The sequence below is a fragment of the Capricornis sumatraensis genome, chromosome 1 (assembly GCF_032405125.1).
Source record: "Capricornis sumatraensis isolate serow.1 chromosome 1, serow.2, whole genome shotgun sequence".
Lineage (NCBI taxonomy): Eukaryota > Metazoa > Chordata > Mammalia > Artiodactyla > Bovidae > Capricornis > Capricornis sumatraensis.
The window spans coordinates 171,176,115-171,203,293 of record NC_091069.1 but is presented as its reverse complement, the minus strand read 5'-3'; the positions used below and the strand labels follow the sequence as shown (position 1 = coordinate 171,203,293).

The 27,179-nt window shown below is 38.3% G+C and overlaps 1 protein-coding gene across 3 annotated transcripts in view; it reads left to right on the top strand.

The window, feature by feature from the left end:
* GSK3B (glycogen synthase kinase 3 beta) overlaps positions 1-27,179 on the top strand; it is a 208,598-nt gene that overhangs the window by 51,437 nt on the left and 129,982 nt on the right. For all 3 annotated transcript variants that reach the window (XM_068978845.1, XM_068978050.1, XM_068979423.1), the window contains exon 2: positions 20,576-20,769. In XM_068978845.1, the coding sequence (XP_068834946.1) occupies positions 20,576-20,769 (194 nt within the window). The remainder of the gene's footprint in view (positions 1-20,575; positions 20,770-27,179) is intronic.

Below are 27,179 nucleotides of genomic sequence, written 5' to 3'. Positions count from 1 at the left end.
TTTATGGATGAATACTTTGCTCAACCCAGTGGGAGGGGAGAAGTTTTTAGAGAAGAGTGGGAGGGTATTAATTAATTGTATGTATTAACTCTTAATGTAAGAACACTACTTGTAGTTGAAAATGTAAGATGAAAAATTACAAAATTCATGATAAATTAGACTTGATGTACATGTTTTGGACATAAGAATTGTCTAGTACACTTTGTCAGAAATACGACTCCAGAAAATTTGTCACTGAAGGAAAACTTAAGATGTCAGTGGTTGGTTAATTTCTGGAGCCCATGCATGTTGTTGACAAGATTATCTGGACTATTTATCCTACTCTACAAGTGGAATAACCCAACTAAATAAAATTTGAATTCATACATTTCAGTTTTCCAAAGTTATGGGTTCTGTTGCCTACTTGGGAAAGAGTTTGTGGCAGGAGGGTATTGCTTCACTTGCTTTGATGGATGTATTAATGAATTTGGATTCAACGGCTTTTACTGGTCTCTGAGGTCCACTGTTTTTCCTCTATTTTTCTTGTTACGTGGATTGTTTGGTACATTTGTTCTTTTCTCCCTTAAGGTTTACTTGCTCCTTTTGGATAATGCAGGGATCTGGGAGAAAGATATGTGACTATGGGTTGTATGTATGGGTGTCTCAAAAATAGGGGACATGGTATAATTCTTGGTAAGATTTAAAGTAACACTTTAAAAGTAGTAGTTCACATGACTTCTGGTTGACCTTGTTGATCTACCGGATCACAAGTAGCACAGGAGTGTTCACCAAATAAAATCTCTGAAACTTTAAACTCTACTGTTAAGCTCTTCTGTGATTACATAGTTTCACTTTTTATAATGGAGACTGGTGAGAAAGTATGATGCTTCTACACATACATATTTTATAATTATTATTACAATATATTTCATCAAAGAAGCATGAGTGTACATAGACTAGATGATTACATTGGATGGAGTCTTAGAGGGAATCAACTTAGAGAAGTCTTCAGTGCAGTCTTGGTCCTGTTAATTTGTATATATTTGCACCAGAATGTTTTTAAAGATTTTTAGAACTTTGTCTCTAGTTAAAGTTAATTTCATAATCTGGGCAGCCAGTAGTACCTTTTCCTGTTGGCCTTTTCTTAGAAGCAGATTGATTATAGTAATAACAGAGTCATTACTTGGAGTTAGTGTAGCAGTTTTAATGTGGCCTCTTTTAATAGTTTGTGATTTCCAGTGAATCTCTGATTTCCTGGAGGCACAGTTCCTTCATCTGTGAGGTGAAAGTAATTTCATACCTTTCACAAGATTAATACTAAGTAAGATTATTATATAATATTATATAATAATATATAATTATATAGATTTCATGCTCATATATATTATTATTAAGAATGTTAATAGTAAGGTATTTGGCTCTATTATGTTATAGGAAATACTGAACTCAGATTTTGAATACATATTGAATCGAGATTTCATTAATAAATAAATTCTCTTTGACAGAGAGCTCCATCAAGGAAGGGTTCTTGCTTATCTTCTTCATTTTGGGGGACTCCATTTCTTAGCACAATAACTGTTTAATACACAGATAATGCTTATTAAGCATGTAATGAATTCATTAGTAATAGTGTATTTGAACCAAAATTTCAACTGTATCTTCTTCTTTTGTTCTCAAGATTTTTGAGACTTTGTACAGATAGACTACTGTGTGCCATTAGTATGAGAATACTTACAAAATAGAAAGGATGCATACAGCATAAACACATATGAGAGTTAGTATTTTATAAAACCACACACAGATATTTATTAAAATACAAGTACTTGAAGTACAGGATTGCATTTCTTGCTCTCTTGCTGTTATTTTAAATGGAGCAAACTTTTGCACTGACTTTAGCGTATGTGTTCCAGTGCTCTGCAGATTTTGGCGGTGTGGTATAAAAAGGAACTTGTCCAGCAGTTACTGTTAACAGACTTAAGCTGGTTCCACCCTTCTTTATCGTTGGGTCAAGTAGGTAAAACTAGGAGATGACAAAGACCATAAGGTGGGTGTTTCCCAAGAGTGAGAGTTCTTTTTAAGGCCTCTTAGGCTTCTTGGACATGGTCAGATAGGAGATGGCAAGAGTGAACATTGACATTTTAGGAATCAGTGAACTAAAATGGATGGGAATGGATGAATTTAATTCAGATGACCATTATATCTACTACTGTATGCAAGAATCCCTTAGAAGACATGGAGTAGCCCTCATAGTCAACAAAAGAGTCTGAAATGCAGTACTTGGGTGCAATCTAAAAAAACGACAGAAGGATCTTGGTTCGTTTCCGAGGCAAACCATTCATTATCACAGTAATTCAAGTCTGTACCCTAACCAGTGATGCTGAAGAAGCTGAAATTGACCGGTTCTGTGAAGACCTACAAGAACTTCTAGAACTAACACCAAAAAAAAAAAATATATATATATATATATATGTGTGTGTGTGTGTGTGTGTGTGTATATATCTCCTTCTCATCACAGGGGACTGGAATGCAAAAGGAGGAAGTCAAGAGATACCTGGAGTAACAGGCAAATTTGGCCTTGGAGTACAAAATGAAGCAGGGCAAAGGCTAACAGAGTTTTGTCAAGAGAACACACTAGTTGTAGCAAACACCCTCTTCCAATAACCCAAGAGATGACTCTACACATGGATATCACCAAATGGTTAATACCGAAATCAGATTGATTATAGTCTTTGCACCCGAAGATGGCAAATCTCTATGAAGTCAGCAAAAACAAGACCAGGGGCTGAATGTGGCTCAGATCGGGAGCTTCATATTACAGAATTTAGGCATTTAATTGAATAAAGTAGGGAAAAACCATTAGACCATTGAGGTATGACCTAAGTCAAATTCCTTATGATTATATAGCAGAGGTAATAAATAGATCTGGTAGACAGAGTACCTGCTGAACTATGAACAGAAGTTTGTAACATTGTGCAGGAGGCGGTGACCAAAACCATCCCCCAAAAGAAAGAAATACAACAAGGCAAAGTGCTTTTCTGAGGAGGCTTTACGAATATCTGAGGAAAGAAGAAAAGTGAAAGGCAAAGGAGAAGGGGAAAAATATATCCAACTGAATGCAGAGTTCCAGAGAATAGCAAGGAAAGATAAGAAGACCTTCTTAAATGAGCAGTTCAAAGACGAGGAAAACAATAGAATGGGGGAAGACTAGAGATCTCTTCAAGAAAATTGGAGCTATCAAGGGAACATTTCATGCAAGAATGGACATGATAAAGAACTAACAAGCAAAAGATTAAGAAGAGTTGGCAAGAATACACAGAAAAACTATACAGAAAAGGTCTTAATGACTTGGATAATCATGGTGGTGCAGTCACTCACCTTGGGCCAGGCCTCCTGGAGTGTGAAGTCAAGTGGGCCTTAGGAAGCATGCTGCTGCTGCTAAGTCGCTTCAGTCGTGTCCGACTCTGTGTGACCCCATAGACGGCAGCCCACCAGGCACCTCTGTCCCTGGGATTCATAACTGAGATCAAAGCTAGTGGAGGTGATGAAATTCCAGGTGAGCTATTTCAAATCCTAAAAAATGATGCTGTTAAGAGTGCTACACTCAATTTGCCAGCGAATTTGGAAAACAGCAGTGGCCACAGGACTGGAAAAGGTCAGTTTTCATTCTAATCCCAAAGAAGGGCAATGCCAAAGAATTTTCTAACTACTATACAATTGCACTCATTTCACATGCTAGCAAAGTAACACTCAAAATCCTTCAGTCTAGACTTTAGCAGTATGTGAACCAAGGAATTCCAGATGTATAAGCTAGATTTAGAAAAGACAGATGAACCAGAGATCAAATTGTCAATCTTTGGTGGGTCATGGAGAAAACAAGGGAATTCCAGGGAAACATCTACTTCTGCTTCATTGACTACGCTAAAAGCTTTGGCTGTGTATATCACAACAAAGTGCCAGACTCCCTTACCTGTCTCCTGAGAAACCTGTATGCGGATCAAGAAGCAGCAGTTAGAACCAGACATGAAACAGTGGACTGGTTCACAGTTGGGAAAGGTATTGTCACCCTGCTTGTTTAACTTATATGCAGAGTACATCATGCGAAATGCTGGACTGGACAAGCTAGAATCAAGATTTCCAGGAGAAATATCAACAACCTCAGATACACAGATAGCACTTTAGTGGCAGAAAGTGAAGAGGAAATGAATAGCCTCTTAAAGGAGGTGAAAGAGGAGAGTGAAAAAGCTGTCTTAAAACTCAGCATTCAAAAAAATTAAGATCCTGGCATCTGGTCCCATCACTTCATGGCAAATAGAAGGGGAAAAAGTGGAAGCAGTGATAGACTATTTTCTTGGGCTCCAACATCACCACTCCAACATGGTGACTGCAGCCATGAAATTAAAAGATGCTTGCTCCTTGGAAGAAAAGCTATGACCAACCTAGACAGCATATTAAAAAGCAGAGACATTACTTAGGCAGCAAATGTCCTTATAGTCAAACCATGTTTTTTCCAGTAATCATGTACGGATGTGAGAATTGGACCATAAAGAAGACTGAGTGTCAAAGAATTGATGCTTTCAAATTGGAGTGCTGGAGAAGCCTCTTGAGAATCCCCTGGACTTACAAGGAGATCAAACCAGTTAGTCCTAAAGGAAATCAACCTGAATATTCACTGAAAGAACTGATGCTGAAGCTGAAGCTCCGATACTTTGGCCACATGATGTGAAGAGTCAACTCGTGAGAAAAGACCCTGATTCTGGGAAATATTGAAGGCAAAAGGAAAAGGAAGACCACAGAGGATAAGAAGGTTAGGTAGCGTCACTGACTCATTGGATATGAATCTGAGCAAACTCCGGGAAATAGTGAGTGACAGGGAAACATGGTCTTCTGTAGTCCATGGGGTCACAAAGGGTTATGATTTAGCGACTGTACAACAACAGCAGAACGCTTCTTACATTATAAGTTATCAGCTAACAGTATGAGAATTACTTTCCCCTGGAATGGGGGTGTCCTAGCATGCTCTTTATGATGCTAGAAGAGGATCAGCCCTACTTCTTAGGCAGTAGCAGTTGGAGCCAAGTCTTACTGTAGTCCCACTGTGAGTATTGGACTGTTTCATTCCAGGGCTCTCTATTTAACAGGGTCCAGTTAGCTTCCCTTGTAGCTCAGTTTCGTCAGAAGAAAGGCAAAGCAGACTCTGCTCTGTGAGTTGACCCAGTTGATCTGTCAGTGCTCTTCTCCATGGAGAGATGGGTCTGGGCCTGTCATATCTGAATGGCATTGCTCGATTCTGTGAAGTTTATTTTTGTGGGGAGAGTTTTGGGGGATGTCAGCTCTTAGAGAAAGGAGGAAAGGGCAAAGGTAAAAACCAATATGGATTTAATTTCAAGTAACTGAAGTTGGCTGGAATCAAGATTGCCGGGAGAAATATCAGTAACTTCAGATATGCAGATGACACCACCCTTATGGCAGAAAGTGAAGAGGAACTAAAAAGCCTCTTGATGACAGTGAAAGAGGAGAGTGAAAAAGTTGGCTTAAAGCTCAACATTCAGAAAATGAAGATCATGGCATCTGGTCCTATCACTTCATGGGAAATAGATGGGGAAACAGTGGAAACAGTGTCAGACTTTCTTTTTTGGGGCTCCAAAATCCCTGCAGATGGTGACTGCAGCCATGAAATTAAAAGACGCTTACTCCTTGGAAGAAAAGTTATGACTAACCTAGATAGCATATTCAAAAGCAGAGACGTTACTCTGCCGACTAAGGTGCGTCTAGTCAAGGCTATGGTTTTTCCTGTGGTCATGTATGGATGTGAGAGTTGGACTGTGAAGAAAGCTGAGCGCCGAAGAATTGATGCTTTTGAACTGTGGTGTTAGAGAAGACTCTTGAGAGTCCCTTGGACTGCAAGGAGATCCAACCAGTCCATTCTGAAGGAGATCAGCCCTGGGATTTCTTTGGAAGGAATGATACTAAAGCTGAAACTCCAGTACTTTGGCCACCTGATGCGAAGAGTTGACTCATTGGAAAAGACTCTGATGCTGGGAGGGATTGGGGGCAGGAGGAGAAGGGGACGACAGATGATGAGATGGCTGGATGGCATCACTGACTCGATGGCCGTGAGTCTGAGTGAACTCTGGGAGTTGGTGATGGACAGGGAGGCCTGGCGTGCTGCGATTCATGGGGTTGCAAAGAGTCGGACACGACTGAGTGACTGCACTGAACTGAAGTTGGTACAATACTGGTTTAATATGTTTTTCTCTTAGGCAGGACAGAGTGAAAGTGAAATGGCTCGGTCATGTCCAACTCCCACCCCATGGACTGTAGCCCGTCAGGCTCCTCTATCCATGGAATTCTCTAGGAAAGAATACTGAAGTGGATCATCATTCGCTTCTCCAGGGAGATCTTCCCAACCTAGGAATCGAACCTGGGTCTCTGCATTGCAGGCAGATTCTTTACTGTCTGAGCTAAATATAGTGTCATTTCTCATGTAGTTATAAATGTAAAGTAAAAATCACTAGTTGAAAGTGTGTGGTGTCCCTTATAGGAATGAAATTGACAGAACTCTTATTACCTAATTATGAAAGGTTTTAGGAGGTACCCTATCTCATTTCAACTCCAACAGTGTAAGAAGTTAAAAAACTAATATTTTATGTTTCTTTTCCTCCCAGGTTATACAGAATAGCCTTATCCCATAAAAACATTGTGTTCTTAAATTTCATCAGTAGTTTTGGAACTGAGAACATGATTTTCCATTGAAAATTTTGCAAATATGTACTATAATAATTAGATTCCTGGGTTTTTCTACAAAATCCATAATTAACTCAAATATCTACATACTACAGTGAAAAATAATAGAGAATAATAATATTTTCTACATATCATTTTATATTACTACTAAGAGTAAGGAAAACTTAAACCCCCTCTAAAAATTAGTGTCAAAAATTTCTTCCGAATTCTGGTATTACTAGATTGATAGAGGGATTTAATCTGAGGGAGATAAGGAGTAAATAGAGACTATAGGAGGCTGACAAATCTTTCTGGGTAGTTTCAGGAGTTTAATAGGTTGATAGAATTGGCTTTTGAGCTCATGGCTTTATTTTCTGTTGACACTGGTGTAAGCACAAAAGTGCTCTCCTTTTGCTTACCAGCTGTGGTTAAGGTTGCTTCTTTTAGTTTTTGAATGGAATGAAGTGATAGGGAAAAGAAAGGGAGAGAAAGTTTCTTCTGTTAACTACAATTAAAAAAAAAAAGGCAAAGTAACTTAGAATGTCTGTCGTCTGAGGTGGATTTAATTGTCCAAAGAATAATCCAGTTTAACAGAGTGGAGGAGAGCATAACAGTGTGGATGATTCCTTTTCCACGAGAGAGAAGGTGGTGATAAGATACTGTATTAAGTTAGACATCCCTGTGTTGATTAGTGGCTGGTGCTGAGTATCTTCGGAAGCTGTTTAGAACTGGGAATGAGAAACAGTGGCTAATTTACTATTTATATATTTACTATTCATATTTCAGCATCTACCAACCAAATATTATACACATTTGGGGTATTTTTTAAAATAAACTTAGTTCAGTTGCTCAGTTGTGTCTGACTCTTTGCGACCACATGGACTGCAGCATGCCAGGCTTCCCTGTCTATCACCAACTCCCAGAGCTTACTCAAACTCATGTCCATAGAGTCAGTGATGCCATCCAACCATATCTCATCCTCTGTTGTCCCCTTTGCCTCCTGTCTTAAATCTTTCCCAGCATCACGGTCTTTTTAAAGACCCTTCGCATGAGGTGGCCAAAGTATCGGAGTATCAGCTTCAGCATCAGTCCTTCCAATGAATATTCAGGACTGATTCCCTTTAGGATTGACTGGTTTGATCTCCCTGCTCTCCAAGGGACTCTCAAGAGTCTTCTCCAATACCACAGTTGAAAAGCATCAGTTCTTTGGCACTCAGCCTTCTTTATAGTCCAACTCTCAACATCTGTACATGACTACTGGAAAAATCATAGCTTTGACTACACGGACCTTTGTTGGCAAAGGAATATCTCTGTTTTTTAATATGCTGTCTAGGTTGGTCATAGCTTTTCTTCCAAGGAGCAAGTGTCTTTTAATTTCATGGCTGCAGTCACCATCTGCAGAGATTTTGGAACCCCCCAAAACAAAATCTCTCACTGTTCTCATTGTTTCCCCATCTATTTGCCATGATGTGATGGGACCAGATGCCATGATCTCAGTTTTTTGAATGTTGAGTTTTAAGCCAACTTTTTCACTTGCCTCCTTCACTTTCATCAAGAGGCTCTTTAGTAAGTCTTCTTCGCTTTCTGCCCTAAGGGTGGTATCATCTGCATATCTGAGGTTACTGATATTTCTCCCAGCAATCTTGATTCTAGCTTGTGCTTCATCCATCCTGGCATTTCGCTTGATGTGCTCTGCATATAAGTTAAATAAGCAGGATGACAATATACAGCCTTGATGTACTCCTTTCCTGATTTGGAACCAGTCTGTTATTCCATGTTCAATTCTAACTGTTGTTTCTTGACCTGCATACAGATTTCTCAGGAGGCAGGTAAGGTGGTCTGTTATTTCCATTTCTTTAAGAATTTTCCACAGTTTGTTGTGATCCACACAGTCAAAGGCTTTGGCATAGTCGATAAAGCAGAAATAGATGTTTTTCTGGAACCATCTTTCTTTTTCAATGATCCAGCGAATGTTGGCAATTTAAGCTTTACTTTGTTAGTGTGTGAGATGAGTGCAATTGTGTGGTAGTTTGAACATTCTTTGGCACTGCTTTTCTTTGGGATTGGAATGAAAACTGACCTTCTGCAGTTCTGTGACCATTGCTGAGTTTTCCACAGTTGATGACATTTTGAATACAGCACTTTAGCAGCAGCATCTTTTAGGATTTGAAATATCTCAACTGGAATTCATCATTTCCACTAGCTTCGTTCATAGTGATGCTTCCTAAGGCCCACTTGACTTCACACTCCAGGATGTCTGGCTCTAGGTGAGTGATCACACCACTGTGGTTCTCTGGGTCATGAAGATCTTCTTTGTGTAATTCTGTGTATTCTTGCCACCTCTTCTTAATATCTTCTGTTTCTGTTAGGTCCATACCATTTCTGTCCTTTATTGTGCCCATCTTTGCATGAAATGTTCCCTTGGTATCTTAATTTTCTTGAAGAGATCTCTAGTCTTTCCCGTTCTGTTGTTTTCCTCTCTTTCTTTGCATTGATCACTGAGGAGGGCTTTCTTATCTCTCCTTACTGTTCTTTGGAATTCTGCATTCAAATGGGTGTATCTTCCCATAAATTAAATTATTATCAAGCAAATATGTTATCTTTATGTTTATGAAAACTAAAATACTGGGGACTTCCCTGGTGGTCCAGTGGCTAAGATTCTGCGCCTCCAATGCAAGGGGCTCAGGTTTAATCATTGGTTGGGGCTTCTCATGTAGTTCAGTCAGTAAAGCTGGGTTCAGTTCCTGGGTTGGGAAGTTTCCCTGGAGAAGGAAATGGCAACCCACTCCAGTATTCTTGCCTAGAGAATCCTGTGGATAGAGGAGCCTGGCTCGCTACAGTTCATGGGATTGCAAGAGTTGGACACAACTTAGCGCTTTCTTTCTTTCTTTTGGGAACTAGAGCCCATGTGTGTGTGTTTAGTCGCTCAGTCATGTCCGACTCTTAGTGACCCAATCAACTGTAGCCCACCAGATTCCTTCTCTCCATGGAATTTTCCAGGCACGAACACTGGAGTGGTTTGCCATTTCCTACTCCAGGGGATCTTCCCAACCCAGGGATGGAGCCTGTTTGTCTTGTGTTTCCTGCAGTGGCAGGTGGATTCTTTACCACTCCCCCACCTGGGAATCTGCCACTAGATCCCATATGCTGCAGCTGAAGAACCCAGGTGCCACAGCTAAAACCTGGCACATAAAAAAGCATATAAAAGCAACATACTATAGTTCAGCCAGGTCAGTAGGAGATTCCTAAAGCTGTGTTATGTAGAGAACTGTAGTCTTCGTTTTTCTTGTTTCTTGATTGGAAAACTCATGCTTCCCTGCTTTCTCTGTCCCCAGAGAAAAGGTTATTAGAATTAACTGGTTATTTAGAATTAACCAGTCCCCTTGTCCCTGTATACACACCCCGCAAAAGAAAAACAAAAAGGGCAGGAAATGTGTTCCTGCTAAAGTAGCAGCTGTTGCTAATCACTGGATGGTTATTTTGTGATAAATCTGTTCAAATACATAAATGTTTGCTGTCAGGTCACTGATTTGATTTTCCTCAGGGGAATATTCACTGATTTTACTCATTTTAGATGATTCGTCTCTCAGGTAGCTTTATAGCTCAGGCAAAATGAAGCAATTTTTAAATTAAAAGTATTTTTGCAGTTTATATTAAAATGTATGTTTCTCTTGGCAGAATTATTTTTATGGATTTATTTTGGAATAGAAGGAAATGGATTGGTTAACTTTCTTTTTTTTTTTTTTTAGGCATCAGAAAGTGTATTGAACTTGGATATTGGATGACCCTGGGTTGTAGCTTTCAATAGTACTGTAATCTTGAGCAGTTTTGCTTACCTTTGAGCTTCAGTTCTACAGTTCATTATTGGTTCTACCTTGCTTGTAGGACTGTTGCCTAGATAAAGTGAGGTTATGGGTCTAAACATGTTTGTAAACTAAGAAGTGCGCCACAAATACGTTATTGTTGATAATGTGTGGTGATCAAAGCTGGTCTCGGGAATACTGTCAAATCACTGAGTTTTGTCTTTGCGTTTTCTTTTCAGTCTCTTGAGTGACTCAGCCCTTTTGAGATTACAGGGTATTGTATCATGTTAGAGGTACTTGTTTTAGTGACCTTAAGACTTTTACCAGTCTTCAGTGTTTAGAGGAGTCCTATAGGAAGTTGTTCACTTACAAGAGCAGATATTTTACAGCCTGCTATGTGCATAGGCATAAAATGAGCTACCGCAATAAATGTGTGATAAACGTCATGGTTGCCCTCATGGATTGGATATTAGTTGTTAAATTGTAATTAATAAAGCATACGGGGTCAACCTAGAGTAAGCAGGTCTAATGGGATAAAACAGATCCAATCTTTCCCATTCTCTCCTTTACTACTGTTTGAAATATAACAGAAAATGATAGGTTAATAACCTCCACTTTGAAATGCATGTAAAATGTATGTCGGTTTGTACGCTGTGGTATTGGAAAAGCAGTGTGGATTTAGGAGTGGTGATAACTTTGGTGGGTAATTCAGGGGAAAGCAAGACTGATGAATCAGCTGTCCCACTGCATGGATTTGGGTTGTCAGAAGGTAGTATTGAGAGGATTGAGGGGGATGTATATCAGGCCAGGAACAGTTGAAATCCATTTAAAAAAATTGTCGAGTCCTAATTTTAACATTACACTCACTAAAAGCTGGAGTAAAATATATCAGCTTTGTGAGAGTTATTTTTTGAGGATTCACGATGGCTCAAGATTGAAGTTGCCACAAGTGTGAGCCCTGATCAGTGAGTCATTGTGTGAGCCCTGATCAGTGAGTCATTGTGTTTTTAAAGTAATTATTTGTTTCTTTGGGGTGGCTCAGATGGTAAAGAATCCGCGTGCGATGCAGAAGACCTGGGTTCGATCCCCTGGGTCGGGATGATCCCCTGGAGAAGGGCTTTGCAACCCACTCCAGTATTCTTGCCTGGAGAATCCCATGGACAGAGGAACCTGGCGGGCTGCAGTCCATGGGGTTGCAAACAGTTGGACGTGACTGAGGGACTGAGAACACACATACACGTCTGTTTCTTAAGTCTGTCTAGCATTTATTCTTTACACTTGTGTGTGGCGTACTCTTTTCTTTGGTAATATGGTAAACCTCTTCATTAAGAAAAATTTAGTGTATTTGTCTACTTGCTCCCTGCCCGTGTCAAGTAGTTTTGGTAAATCAAACAGATAAGCATGTTTAAGACTTACATTCTGATGCTAATTCCTAAAAGCCAAAGCTCTTTATACACATGCTGCAAGCCTTTTACTTTTATGGGAAATAAACCTGTTTCTAAAATACATCTTGATAGTGTTTCAAGTGAGGGCTTAAGACCAAGTAAAATATTTATTCATTTTGGTTTTGGTTTGATTTTATTCCAGTTCACTCAAGTTAGAAGAAAGGACCAGGAGTAAAATAATATTTAGGTTCAGACATTTGAAAGTTAGCATGGTTCATTCTAGTTTTTGGCTTAAAGTAAAATTTGGGTTTTAAGACAAGATTTTAAAATAGAGTCAATTAAAATTAGTTCAAAGGAGACTAGATATTTTAGAGTAAGAATTTTGCATCAGAACCTTCTGTAAAGTATTTAAAATTTTCGATTTTGCTGAAAATAGAAGGTTGATTTTAGGACCTTGACCCCTATGTATTATTTTCAAGGCATAGTCTTAAGCAATGTAGTGTAGTAGGGTACAAGTTTTAGAGTAAATGGTTAGATCTGAATCCCATGGGTACACTTTATTGAAGAGGTTACTTTGGGCATATTGCCAGTAAACCTTTCAAACATCTTAGTTTCACTCATTTGTTAAGTGATTATTATGAGTACATCACAGAGTTGTTGTATGAATTAAGTGGTATTATGCAGGTCAGGAAACAACAGTTAGAACTGGCCATGGAAAAACAGACTGGTTCCAAATAGGAAAAGGAGTCCGTCAAGGCTGTATATGGTCACCCTGCTTATTTAACTTATATGCAGAGTTCATCACGAGAAACGCTGGGCTAGAAGAAGCACAAGCTGGAATCAAGATTGCAGGGAGAAATATCAATAACTTCAGATATGCAGATGACACCACCCTTGTAGCAGAAAGTGAAGAGGAACTAAAAAGCCTCTTGATGAAAGTGAAAGAGGAGAGTGAAAAAGTTGGCTTAAAGCTCAACATTCAGAAAACTAAGATCATGGCATCTAGTCCCATCACTTCATGGGAAATAGATGGGGAAACAGTGTCAGACTTTATTTTGGGGTCTCGAAAATCACTGCAGATGGTGATTGCAGCCATGAAATTAAAAGTCGCTTACTCCTTGGAAGAAAAGTTATGACCAACCTAGACAGCATATTAAAAAGCAGAGGCATTACTTTGCTGACTAAGGTCCGTCTAGTCAAGGCTATGGTTTTTCCTGTGGTCATGTATGGATGTGAGAGTTGGTCTGTGAAGACAGCTGAGCACCGAATAATTGATGCTTTTGAACCGTGGTGTTGGAGAAGACTCTTGAGAGTCACTTGGACTGCTTGGAGATCCAACCAGTCCATCCTAAAGGAGATCAGTCCTGGGTATTCATTGGGAGAACTGATGCTGAAGCTGAAATTCCAATACTTTGGCCACCTCGTGCGAAGAGTTGACTCATTGGAAAAGACCCTGATGCTGGGAGGGATTGGGGGCAGGAGGAGAAGGGGATGACAGAGGATGAGATGGCTGGATGGCATCACCGACTCAATGGATGTGAGTTTGGGTAAACTCCGGGAGTTGGTGATGGACAGGGAGGCCTGGCGTGCTGCGATTCATGGGGTCACAAAGAGTCGGATATGACTGAGCAACTGAACTGAACTGATGATTCTCAATGTATGGAAGTTGAAACTGCATTAAGAAGCACATGGGTGGCTTATTAAAAATACAGTTTCCTGGGCTTTACTGCAGATCTACTGAGTCTTTCTATGGTGAGATTCTAGAATCTTTATTTTTAATAAACTCTCCTAGATAACTAAGTCCACTGTTTGAGTGGTGCTTGCATAAAATAGTAGGCAAGAAATACACTTACATATATATTGATGTAAATTAAACTTAAGACCTCAGCGATGTCCCTGTCCGTTTCTTATCCATTGCTACACATTGATGCCCCAAAGAAACCAGAATTAGTTGGAAAAGGATTATGAAGTAGAGTAATTCTACCTATAAATAGAGTCACATGTGGCAAATTGTGTTTTTTGTTTTGGCTACTTGTTGTTGCCTTGTTTTCAGTAAACCCACCATTCTGCTTTGCTATTTGTAAGGCTTCTGCATACCTTATCCTAGGGCTTTGTATCTGATCAGTGGCAAGCATAAGAAGTGAAAACACTGCTAAATGTTTAGCAGGAAGGAGTCAATTCCCAAATACTAATAATTCTGCTTGATTGACTTTTATATAAATTCAAGACCAGACATTTGCTGACCACTTGCGTTATGCTGAACCCTCTGCTAATAAGCACTAGGGAAATGAATTTAATAATTTAATAATGTCTGGCTTTCCTAAGAGCTCATAGTCAAGTGAGGGGCTTGGACTCTTAATAGTTATCAGACATTGTGATAGGCACTGTAGTAGGGTATGTACCTGGTGGTAAAAGAGCATAGCAGAATAGAAGAATGTGTTGTTGTTGTTGTTTGTAAACTGTTGCCACTGCCAATAATTCAAGCAGAGAATCTCATTTGTTGAGCACTCACTGTGTGGCATGTACTTAAATATTAACACCATTCTGCATCTAAGGACAAGCCCTTGACTGGTTTCTTTTTTTCTTAAGGTTATTTTATGGTTCTTCAGAATCAACGCTTGTGAATGCTGGGGTGGTATCTGCCTGTGATTGAAAGTATGGCATTATTGTGCTGTCCAGGACTCTAGAAGCTTTCCTTTCTCATTGTTATCCTCGATCACCATGTGTTTTCCTTTTATTTCTAGAAGTGAAATACAGGAAAACATCTCCCCTGGCTAGCTCGTGTATGACATCTGTCCATTTTGTTTTCCCTGCTTCTCCTTTTGTTTACTTTTCCTATCCCCAAAGGGAATTTAGTAATTTTTTGTTTTGTGTGTCCAGTCTTTTAGATAGAATCATGTGGAGGTGGATCGTGTCTATCTAAGGGAAAAGACTCTGCTAGAAATATTTTTACCACAAGTTTACATAGAAATCGCCCTAAAAATTTTAATGAGGCTATTGACCATTCGGCTTGAGGTGACTGATTGAGGTGCTTAGTTGGCACTCCTTTGCTTTGTTAATAGTTTTACTTCAAGGTATGAGAGTAATTGTACTCTTGCTAGAGCTTCCACATCATTGAGTAAAGCCCCTATTTCATGACAGCAATGAGTTTATTTTAGAATTTGTGTCTGATTTTCTGTGGACCTCAGTTCATTGCTTTTTTTTTTTTTTTTTTTTACTTATGTTGTTTTCATGTTTCTAAGTTGTGTTTATTTTGGAAGCATATTGCTTTAATAGAAGTTTCTTAGCCATTTACTTAGGATAAAGAGTTGTTTGAACTTTAATTTAAAAACCTGAAAATTTGATAGTGTCAGTGTTTCCCTTTCAGACTATCTTACATGCTTGATAAGGTGATTTTTTTGTTGTTGTTCTTTTAAAAATTTATGTAATATTTTTCAATAGAGTGTGATATTGCTGTTGGGCATCCATAAAAAATAGATGTTATTTCTCTTTATGAGAAGCAATAGTCTGAGCTAGTTTCCCTACAAATCCTTATTGTTAGGCTGAAAAGCTTCATAAAAAATACCTTGTATCTTGTATCATACCTGATGTGCTGGTTTCTCTGGAATTTATAGACTTGATTTTCTCTGTTATTTCTACATGGAGGCGTTATTTTTGAGGTAAAGGGAGATTTTATAGAGTTAGTATCATGCATTGGAGACGTAAATGGCAACCCACTCCAGTGTTCTTGCCTGGAGAATCCCAGGAACAGGGGAGCCTGGTGGGTTGCCATCTGTGGGGTCGCACAGAGTTGGACACGACTGAAGCACCTTAGCAGCAGCAGCAGCAGCAGTCATTGCTAACTTTGCTCAGTTTATGTTAGTATGACTTACTAACATCTCTGAAAGCCTCCCAGTTAAGCAGTATCACAGTTGTTGCTTTCTCTGAGCTCTGAATCTTAAGAAACATTAGAGTATCAGTGTCAGATACCTCCGACATCTTTATGTACGCCTGAAGTGGCCTTTTGGGTTTTGGCTGCTCAGTCCACACTTTAGACGTGGATTGTGTTACCCTGCAACATTTGTTCATCTCAGGGTCCATTCTGAGGATTGATTTCAGAAGATGAAAAAAATGTAACCACAAGATATAGTGTACAGGTACAACTATGAGAGATTGAGAACTAGGCTGCACATATTATGGATACATGTAAGGCTTTTGTAAAATTGTATTCTATATTTAACAGCCTTCAATGGAAAGTGGTTGTTCTGTTGCATACCACCTTTGCATTGCTTCATGAGGACTGTTTTATGGTTTGTATTTTTAAGATTTAACCATTGTGGTGAAGATTAGGGAGTTTAATTCTATGTTCTAATTAGAATGGGACATTCATACTACTTGAGTGAATTTTGATTGCAATAGAGGATCCTAGGAATTCTCTGGCCAGAAGAGAGGCCTGAACCTGAGCTGCTCCCACTGCTCTGCTGTTGTTGCTGCTGAGATAAAGTGGCATTTTTTGGAGACCAATTTTATTGTAGTTGATGTGAGACTCATGATACCCTGCATTCTGGGAAATTTAATATTGGGCAAAGTGGTGGGTTGTTTTTTTTTTTTTTTTAAGGCACATTTGTTATGAATTCTGGCTTTTCATGAGGATTTTTGGTAGTAGTGTTTAAAATGATGCTCTATTGTTAAGATTCAAAGTTAACCAATTTCTAAATTGAACATCACAGAATCAGTTGTTTTACATTTTTGTTTTCCATATTTTGGTTTCCAATTAGGATAAATTTCAAACTCTTAATGTTGCCAAAGCATCTTTGGAAATAGCTCTTCAGCTATTAATAAATGAATGTTTGAGGACTGAACTACAGATTACTTATTTATTCTTTTGTTAATCTGGAGCTGACCTTTTTACATTGTATTTTCAGAAGCATCTCCTCCTTTGGTAGGGATGGGATGGAGTGGGTAATGGTATATGAAGTTGGCCTTTCAGTAGTAATGGGAAGGTTGTAAAATATGGCAGAGGCAGCCTGAGGCGAGTGAAGAGTTCTGTCACCTAAAGCTCTGTTATATTGGACAAGTCTGTTTCCATTATTTTTCTTATTTGCATTTGAAGCATAATAAATATGTTCCTTCCATTTATCACATTCGAGTAGATGAAACAATGAATCGAAAAGTTCTTTTGTACAGTGAAATTTTATACAGCTGTTACTTTATTGCCGAGTCAGCAAATTGCAGTGCCAAATGGTGACATGCTTTTCCCTGGCACACTAGCTGCTGACTGTCCCATGCACTACTGATGCTCATACGAAGTCACCGCCAGTGTGACCTTGCCATTCTCTACAGTTCTGCTATTTCAGGTATCTGATGGAACAGTCTTGAAGAGCTTGAATGATTTCTGAATAAAAATTCCAGGATGCTTGGGCACAAGGTCTTAGAGCCATTTATTGTTGCTTGTATACCCAGGATTTTCTGCTAGTGGAGGAAGAATTCCTGTTAGCCTGTAAGAGTTCTCAGCAGTTTCTCTCACTGCTCAAAAGAGAATAGTGTAAACCTTTTAATTTTTGCTAAGATAGTAAGCAGGGTTTTTTTGTTGTTGTTTTTACTAGATGTGTAAGAGGGTGAAAAGATTGGTCTCTGTCCACATCCATTCAGTTTAAAATTGAGGCCTCAAGAACTCTCTTTCAGCTATAGCCTCTTTAGGACCTGTTGATCTTTCAAGTCTGCTTTTAATATTTCTGTAGAATTACCTTATTTGTGCCTCTTTCTGTAGGCAAATCATAATGTTGGGATAAACATTTACAAGTTTAACAGTAGTAGATAGTGCTCAGTCCCTCAGTTGTGTCCAACTCTTTGTGGCCCTGTGGACTGTAGCCTGCCATGCTCCTCTATCCATGGAGTTTTCCAGGCAAGAATACTGAAGTGTGTTGCCATTTCGTTCTCCAGGGGAGTCTTCCCAACCCAGGAATCGAACCTGCATCTCTTATGTCTCTTGTATTGGCAGGTGGATTCTTTACAACTGGGCCACCTGGGCAGCCTAAAATATGATTATAGAGTGGGAAATCATGATTTTTGGTTATACCCAGATGGTTTTTGTTTCCATTTTTTCCCTATCTATTTGCCATGAAGTGATGGGACCAGACGCCATGATCTTAGTTTTTTTGAATATTGAGTTTTAAGCCAGCTTTCTCACTCTCATCTTTCACCCTTATCAATAGGCTCTTCAGTTCCTCTTCACTTTCTGCTATTAGAGTGGTATCATTTGCATATCTCAGATTATTGTTATTTCTCTTGGCAATCTTGATTACAGCTTGTGATTCACCCAGCCCAGGATTTTGCATGACGTTCTCTGTATGTAAGTTAAATAAGCAGGGTGACAGTATATAGCTTTGTTGTGCTCCTTTCCCAGTTTTCGGCTAGTCCCTTGTTCCATGTCTGGTTCTAATTGTTTCTTGATCTGCATACAGGTTGATTAACATGATCAAAAATGAGTTCTATGGGATATTTAGGGGGAGTGAGGCATGATCATTTAGTACTCAGATTAGATTTAATTAAGTTTTTAGCATGTATGTTTAAGATCTGTTTTACTAGATAACTAGAGGTGAGAGGAAACTTATGTATGTTGTTTTCTTGTGCTGAAGTTTATGTACATTTAAAGCATATATAAAACTGTTGGAAATAAAATGATGGTATTGACAATATTTGACTTATTTTTTTCTACAAGTCATATTGGATTTTTGCTAACTAAATCATATCTGTTCGGGTGTTTCACCTTAAAACTAAAGACATATGCGTTTCAGATAGCTGGCTGTGATACAGTATAGATTGCCTATAATCCACCTAGCTGTTGTATGTAGGAATCATGCATTGTTTTCGTATCTGTCATGAAGGCTGCCTTACACACAAGAGAGTTAATCAGTTGCAGATACTGCTTTTTGGCTTTTGTGTATATTAACTCTGTGAGCTTAAATGGCTGTAAATATTGTTTACAATATGCCACTAACATTTGGATATTCATTTTTCTGGCAGTCTTAAATTGAGTAGAGGAAAGTCTCAAACCATTGGAAAATCAGATTATTATATATATATATTTTTTTAATATGCGAGACAAATGAATACATATTTCATCATCTTGGTTTGGGATTTGGGTTTAAATATTGCAACATTTTTCTTTTATGAGGTTCAGTTCAGTTGCTCAGTCGTGTCCAACTTTTTGTGACCCCATGAATCACAGTACGCCAGACCTCCCTGTCCATCGCCAACTCCCGGAGTTCACTCAGACTCACGGCCATCGAGTCAGTGATGCCATCCAGCCATCTCATCCTCTGTCGTCCCCTTCTCCTCCTGCCCCCAATCCCTCCCAGCATCAAAGTCTTTTCCAGTGAGTCAACTTTTTGCATGAGGTGGCCAAAGGAATTCAACTAACATCTTAAAATTGCTATAATGGAAGAGTAGGAGAGAGAAAAAGCAATGTGCAGTTTTGTCAGTTAGAAGAAATGTGCAGTTTTGTCAGTGAGAACTGGTTTTAGAAATGGCAGCAAAGAGAAAAGAAGTACAAGTCATAATTGCTGCTTTGCAAAGATTGTAGTCCCTAGAATCTGTGTGTGTTCTGAAATCACTAAAGGAACAATTTAAAGCTTTTTAAAATCAAGTGCTCAGTGGTATAGAATGATTTCAAATAGTTTAAGAATTCAGAGAGTAAGGCGATTGTTTAGTCAAGAAAGGAGGTGGCTCTTGAACTTGGAAATAGTCTTTGGATTGTTACTGGCGGGAAATGAAGGCAGAAGAAATAAGGAGATGGCCATGAGTGGACAGAGACCCTAGTGCTGGTGAGCTAGTTATGAATGAGGCTCAGTTCAGAATGGATTTGATTTTTCTTACAAGGTTTGTGTCTCTTACCCCCAAATTAACATACCGCTGTTTCTTTTTTCCATCTGACTTTTCTTGGAAATGTATCACTATTTTCTTAAGAAGAGATAAGATGTGGAGAAGCAAAAACTTAAAGCTTTACCTTCCTAAAGGAAGAGTGGTCTGAATAGAAATAGAATTAGATGTTTTCAGTCGCACATATCTTATTTTCAAGTACAAGAAGAAAGCCTGAGGAAGAAATTAGGGCTTTTAGAGTTGGACAGATAAGGATTCTTTGGTGAGTCCATCATTTGCCTTTTGACTGGACAAATTTAGCATTTTTCTTATTATGTTTATATAGGAACAGTCTATCTACTTCATGGGATTTTTTCATTAAATGAAGTCATGGATATAAACTAAGCATGGTGCCTGCTCTGTAGAGTGACTGAATAAATGGTGGTTAAAATAATTACTTATAATTGAAACAAATAGTTGAAATAAATCTGTGATGATAGTTATGATAAACTAACACGAGCATTTAAAAATAATTATAGAATATTTGGGCTTCGCAGGTGGCGCTAGCGGTAAGGAACCTGCCTGCCAGTGCAGGAGACATGAGATGCAGGTTCGATCCCTGGGTTGAGAAGATCCCCTGGAGGAGGGTATGGCAACCCACTCCATTATTCTTGCCTGGAGAATCCCATGGGCAGAGGAGCCTGGTGGGCTACAGTCCATAGGGTCACAAAGAGTCGGGCACAACTGAAGGGACTTAAAACGCACATAGTTTACTCGGTATACTTTGGCGATTTTCTTGGTTGAATTCTTTGCAGTTCTCATTTTTCTATCCCTTTTTTCTTTTAGGAGACAAAGATGGCAGCAAGGTAACCACAGTGGTGGCAACTCCTGGGCAGGGTCCAGACAGGCCACAAGAAGTCAGCTATACAGACACTAAAGTGATTGGAAATGGGTCATTTGGTGTGGTGTATCAAGCCAAACTTTGTGATTCAGGAGAACTGGTTGCCATCAAGAAAGTATTGCAGGACAAGAGATTTAAGGTAAGACCTTCAGTAGTTCATGTGTTTTTGTTGCTGCCAATACATGTAAGTAATTACTTTCTCAAGCATTTCCTTTTGCTTCAGATTTCATTTATTGCACAAGCGTTTGTTCAGCTCAACTGGTGTAGTGACCTTTGCATTGTGTATCATGTTGAGATAAAATTTACTGAAGATTTTTTTTGAACTGTAGCCAAGAGTGATATATGTATTTAAAATGTTGTGAAAGATAGATTACAGTATATTAGTTCCTTACTTTAAAACGTGACCTCTCTCTGGCTTGGGTCTCATTGGTATAGGAGACCAGAGAAACAGTGCCTGTAGCATATGTTCGTTTGATACAGTTGACTATGCTTCCTTTCTTGAAAAATTTCCTTCGAGTCTATGATACAACACTGTCGTTTTTTTCCCTCCATAACTGACATTTCTTTCCTGCTATATTCTTATATCTCCCTTCCATCTGCCCCTTGAAAGCGATACTTCCCACAGTTCATTTTTTTTTCTTACAAGATCCCCTTAGAGTGTCCTGTGTATGGATGATCAGAGGTCATCTCTTCATCACGATACAGTGGAGAGTCAGGAGACCTGGGCTCTCATCGAGCCTCTGCCATTAACAAGCCATGCTCCCTACTCTGCCCACCTCTGCAGCATTCTACTGAGAGTCTCTTGTGTTCTAGGAACTGTGCTTAACATTAAGGGATAAAATATTAGGAGGTTATCACTGCTCTGAAATAGCACACATTCTGGTGTCTGTATGCTGCAGGATGTTTTGAACATTCTGCTGCTACTGCTGCTGCGTAGTTGCTTCAGTTGTGTCCTACTCTGTGTGACCCCATAGATGGAAGCCCACGAGGCTCGCCCGTCCCTGGGATTCTCCAGGCAAGAACACTGGAGTGGGTTGCCATTCCCTTCTCCAACATTGAACATTCTAAAGAGGTTTTAAAAAATATATATAAAGTTTTTGTCTTCAGTTTATTCTCTTCTGAGCACTAGTCCCATGTTGCCAAACGCCCACTCAGTCTTGATATCTGCACATACTGTTATTTTCCAATTGACAAGTCTTCTTATGTAACTCTGACTTAACCGTCAGTCTTAAAGGAAATTCTTTCTGTTGGTTCCCATTCCTTCTTGTTCTTTGCTTCTAACAGTTTTCTCATTCACTGTCATCCATATTCTTCTGTTCTCTCATACCTCATATCTAGTCATTACCAAACTTGGTTAATTTTGTGCTGCCTGCAGCCCCCCCGCCCCCACCGCCATTTCCTTTTCTCATCACTACTGTTCTAGCCAGACCTTTGTCATTATTTGGCTTTATCACTAGTAACTCTACATCTGATTTTCTTAAAATCTTGCATTCCAACTTTAGAATAATCCCATAGCTCATTTTGGTCATACTGTTTCTACTACACACACATCTGGGGTTCCTCATAGTCTAGAAAATAAAGCCTGCCCAGTTTTAATTGTGCATTCAGGAGCTTCTTGCCTTCTTTCCAAATACTTAATTTTTACAATCCTTTTGTATAACTATATTTGAGACATACTGGTTTTTATGGTCTCTCTGATTTTATTTCTCAAGAACTGGATTTTTATTATGTGTGTCTCCTGATATCCACACACTTAATGTGTTTTCAAATTAATATCCTTCCCAGGTGGTGCTAGTGGTAAAGACCCCACCTGCCAGTGCAGGAGACATAAGAGATGAGGGTTGATCCCTGGGTTGGGAAGATCCTCTGAAGGAGGGCATCGCAGTCCACTCCAATATTCTTGCCTAGAGAATCCCATGGACAGAGGAGCCTGACAGGCTACAGTCCACAGGATTGCAAAAAGTTGGAGATGACTGAAGCGAATTAGCATGCATGCACGATAACAAACACTTATCAAATCCTCAAAATATTATCAGTAATCAAAGTTTTTACGTGAGCAGTTTTATAAGAGTTTTCCTGTTAGTACTGTGATATTGATACTATTATTATTTAGATAAGGAAACCTACACAACAAAGAGATTATAAATTAACTTGTCCAAAGTCACACAGTTAGCAAGTGGTTAGATGGTCAGGTATTTGAATCCAAACAGTCTGACTTCAGACTGCTTTATTACAGTCTGTCATTGCTGTATCGAACCAGTACATTCTGTTCAGTAGGTACTTGGGTGAGTTCTTTTTCTTGCTTTTTAAAAAAGTTTTAATCTTTTCCTTTATCATAGTTATTCATCTGAAATACAGTTTGGTTCATCTGTTTTTGCTCGTATCCCTTCATAGAGCTGTATCTCCATTCTTTTTGAATTTTTGAAAAAATTATATTTTCAGTCTGTGTAGTGTGGTTCTAAAGGTCAGACACAACAGATGTCATTCCCTCTGTCTTATTCTCTCTCACTCCCCCTGGATAGCCAATCTCTTTATACTTTACTTTTTCTGGGTTTCTTTTGCTCAAATGAACAGTCAGTGTATAATCATCTCTCGTTATCCACAGGGGACTGGTTCCAGGACCTGTAGTAGATACCAAAGTTTGCAGGTGCTCAAGTCCCATGTGTAAAATGGCATGGTATTTCCATATAACTAAGTCTCCCATATACTTTAAATCATTTCTAGATAGCTTATAATACCTAATACAGTGTTGATGCTATGTGAATAGTTGTAAATACAATTTAAATACTATGTAAATAGTTGATGATGTGGCGTTTTGATGTTTGAAACTTTCTGGAGCTTTTCTCCCCTGCGTATTTTTGATTCCAGCTTGGTTGAATCCCTGGCTGTGGAACCCAGGGACACAGAGGGTAACTGTAATTTTCTTGATTTCTTTCTTACACAAAATATAATAGAGAGAGATACTCTTTATACTTTGCTTTTCTGTTAACTATAGTTCCTAAAAGTCACTGCATATCAGTTCAGAGATTTTTCTCATCCTTTTTAGAATTTTATAGTATTTCAGTGTTGAGTCCAACCACTCTTCTATATATGGATATGGGATTACTTTTCAATATTTAGTAATCTCCCAGGGGGCTGGTATGAAAACCTTTGTGCATAAGTATTTTTTATTAGATGTGTATATTCATATAAACCAAGAGAACTAGATAGGACTGCTGAATCAAAACAGAAACACATGAAGTTTTATATGATATTGCTAAATTCCTCTGCACAAGAGCTTATATAGATTTATATTCTCTCCAGTAATATATGAATGCCTATTTATTCACATTGATAACATGAATTGATTTACTTTTTTAGTTTTTGTCAATCTGATAGGTGAGAAATGGTATCTCATTATAGTTTTAATTTATATTTTTTCATGTGTTCATTTTCCATTTTTTATCCTATCTAGATTTTAGTTGTGATTAGAAAGCCTTTTCCTCAAGTTAAAGAGAAATTTATCCATATTTTCTTGCAGTTGTAAGGTTTCCCTTTTTACGTTTAGACCCCTGATCCATTTGAAGTTTATTCCTGTGTGTGGAGTTTATTTATAACTATGTATAGTATGAGTTATTGATCTAATTTTATCCATTCTAAAGCATTAATCATTTGTCTTAATACAGTTTTTTAAATAGTCTATGTTCCAATGATTTGAGATGCTATTGTTATTATATGCTAAATTTCCACGTGGAATTTGGTCTATTTCTGGACTTTCTGTTCTGTTCTGCTGGGTCATTTGCATATTCCTAAGTCAGTAACCACACTGTTCTAATTTCATTTTGTAATATGTTTCAATGTCTGGTAGGGCTAGTCTGCCCTTGTAGCTTTTCTTTTTCATGTTACTCTAGCTATGTTTGGATGTATATTTTTCACTATTAATTTTGGTATCATTTTGACTAACTCCTTGAGAAAACTTGTTTATTTTTAATGGGAATTTCATCAACTTTATAAGGAATTAATTGACTCTCCATGATGTTGAGTTACCTTATCCAGAAATAGGAGATAGCTTTCCATTTGTTCAAGTTTACTTTTGTAAACTTTCAGGAGTTTTACTTATATAGGTTTGACATTTCTTGTTAAGCTTATTCCTAAATATTTTAATTGTTTTTGTAGCTATTATATAATTTTGTTTTTATTTTTATTTTTTCTCCTAAAAGTGCTGAAAAGTGGCAGGCTGTCTTAGACAAAGTTCAGTATTCTTTGTTCTTGCTAAATGTTAGCTATTAAAAAAAAAATTTGATGTATTGACCATTTCTTTTGATGGTGATAAAATAGACATTTTTCTGACAACTTAAAATTCTATTCACATTTGTAATTTTTACATCACTGCTACCAAGGATTAAATAATCATGTATTTTGCATTAAATAATGATATATTTTTAGAAGTTAGAAGAGGGTCTTCTCCTTGCATTGTTTTGTAAACCAGCATGCTAAACCTACTGGTGTCAGTGAGAGGCAGTTTGTTTTGGTGAAAAAATTAGAAGAGAAAGAATGGTTAGAGACAGGAAGAATACCAAGAGTAACTAATTACCCCTGCTCATTAGTCCTAAAAACTGTATCTATATTTTCAAGTTGTTTCTGGTACAAGTTTCAGTGGTGTTTTACCTACAATTTGAATGCCTTTTTCCCTCTGTACTTACCATACTAAAATTAAACTAACCTCAACTGGCCAGTTTGGAAGTGCTGGTGATAGAAAATGCTGTTGTGGTACTAACAGTAGAGTCCAGCTAGGTACCTTATGTAGGATACCTTTGGTCTTAGAGCAGGAAGATGAATCAATCCCAATACTGATTGTTGTTGAGGGTAGCTTTTCCAAGTTGAAAATCAGTAAGCTGCATTTTAAATTAATTAGTGATCTTAGCTTCATTAACTATTAATTTCAGTTCTCCTTTGAACTAAGTCATAGGTTTCAGGTGTCCTGCTTGGTTTCACTTTTTCTGTCGCTAGAATGTGAGAGTAGAGAAGTGAAGTGTCACTCCTGTTCTGTTATGAATGGAGAGTGATTTTTGAGCCCTGCTTTTAATATATACTGTTTTGGAGAGTGAGAAGGGATAAATGTAGGGGCTCAATCCTTAGGGATATGATTATTCTCTGTATGATATTTTGGAGACAACATAGGGGAAATAAGACCTTGGTCCACTATTAGTTTTGTGAGCTTAAGTATATCCATTAACTTTATGAGCTTCAATTTCATCATGTGTAAGATGGAAATACGGTTATTACAGTGGTACCCCAGTCCAGTGTTTGGTGCATAAAGGAACTCAGTAAATATCGTGCTTTCTTTTTACTCCAAGGTTGTGTGAATCAAATGAAACAAAATATTATGAGAACATCCAGTAAATTTTAAAACTCTTTATAATTAAGTTCTATTGGTTTTAATTTTAGATCTGAATTACTACAAACTGCTATTTACTTTGGATTTCTTCCTTTTTGTTTTGCTGCTACTGCTAAGTCGCTTCAGTCGTGTACGACTCTGTGCGACCCCATAGACGGCAGCCCACCAGGCTCCCCTGTCCCTGGGATTCTCCAGGCAAGAATACTGGAGTGGGTTGCCATTTCCTTCTCCACCTTTTTGTTTTGCTTCCTCTTTTGTTTGCTTCCTGTTTTATTTGGTAGTCTTATTCTGAGATACCTAATTATTTATACTTATATAGCTGTTTTAAGTCATTGTGGAAAATCTATTCTAGATAAAACTTATAGACAGCTTAAAATAAATATTAATATTTAGTTATGTCATATGGAACTATATTCTTTGAGTCATGAAAACTTGTAATTATCAAGTGGAAGGTAAAAACCAAGGCTTAACCGCTGCGGGGGAAGGAGGTTAGGACAATGGCATGCTGAGTAGGAAAAGCCTTGTACTTCAGTTTAGCTCTAAGAAAGTTACAGAAAAACCAACAGAGAATCATCAGTCCAAGGTTGAACCATCAGAAGAGTCCAGTGTCTCCTGGGAAAAGGGCTTCATTAAATATGTCTGCCATGCTGTGCTGAGTCATTGGCAGGGAACAGCTCATGGGAAGCTTGGCTTATCACCAAAGAAGAAAATGGTTTTGAGAGCTCAGCAGCTAGGACCCCTGGTCAATAATGTTTCCTGCAGTGGGTTATCTGAGAGGAACATTTTCATAGTGAACATGCCAAACTTCCTAAGGATACAGACTGTTTTATGCTACCTTCCCAAGCCATGTAGAATGACTGGTAACATGTTACTTTTAACTGGATTAAGTTTTCAAAGACTGTACAGAGGTTAATGAGTAAGGATTCTATTTGATTTTGCTTTTACAATTATATATAATTTTATTACCTCTATTATTCTAGAGAGAAGAAATATGGTGGCATGATATTTGCGGTCCTGAATGCCTCCGTTCTGCTTCTCAGTGACTTGAATGGCTTGAGAGAAGGAGAAATAAAACTTAATAGAAGGTAGCAAGAGCAATTAGGCAAGAAAAATAAAAAGTCATTGAAATTGGAAAGGAAGAAATAAAACTGGCGCTGTTTTATATGTCATCT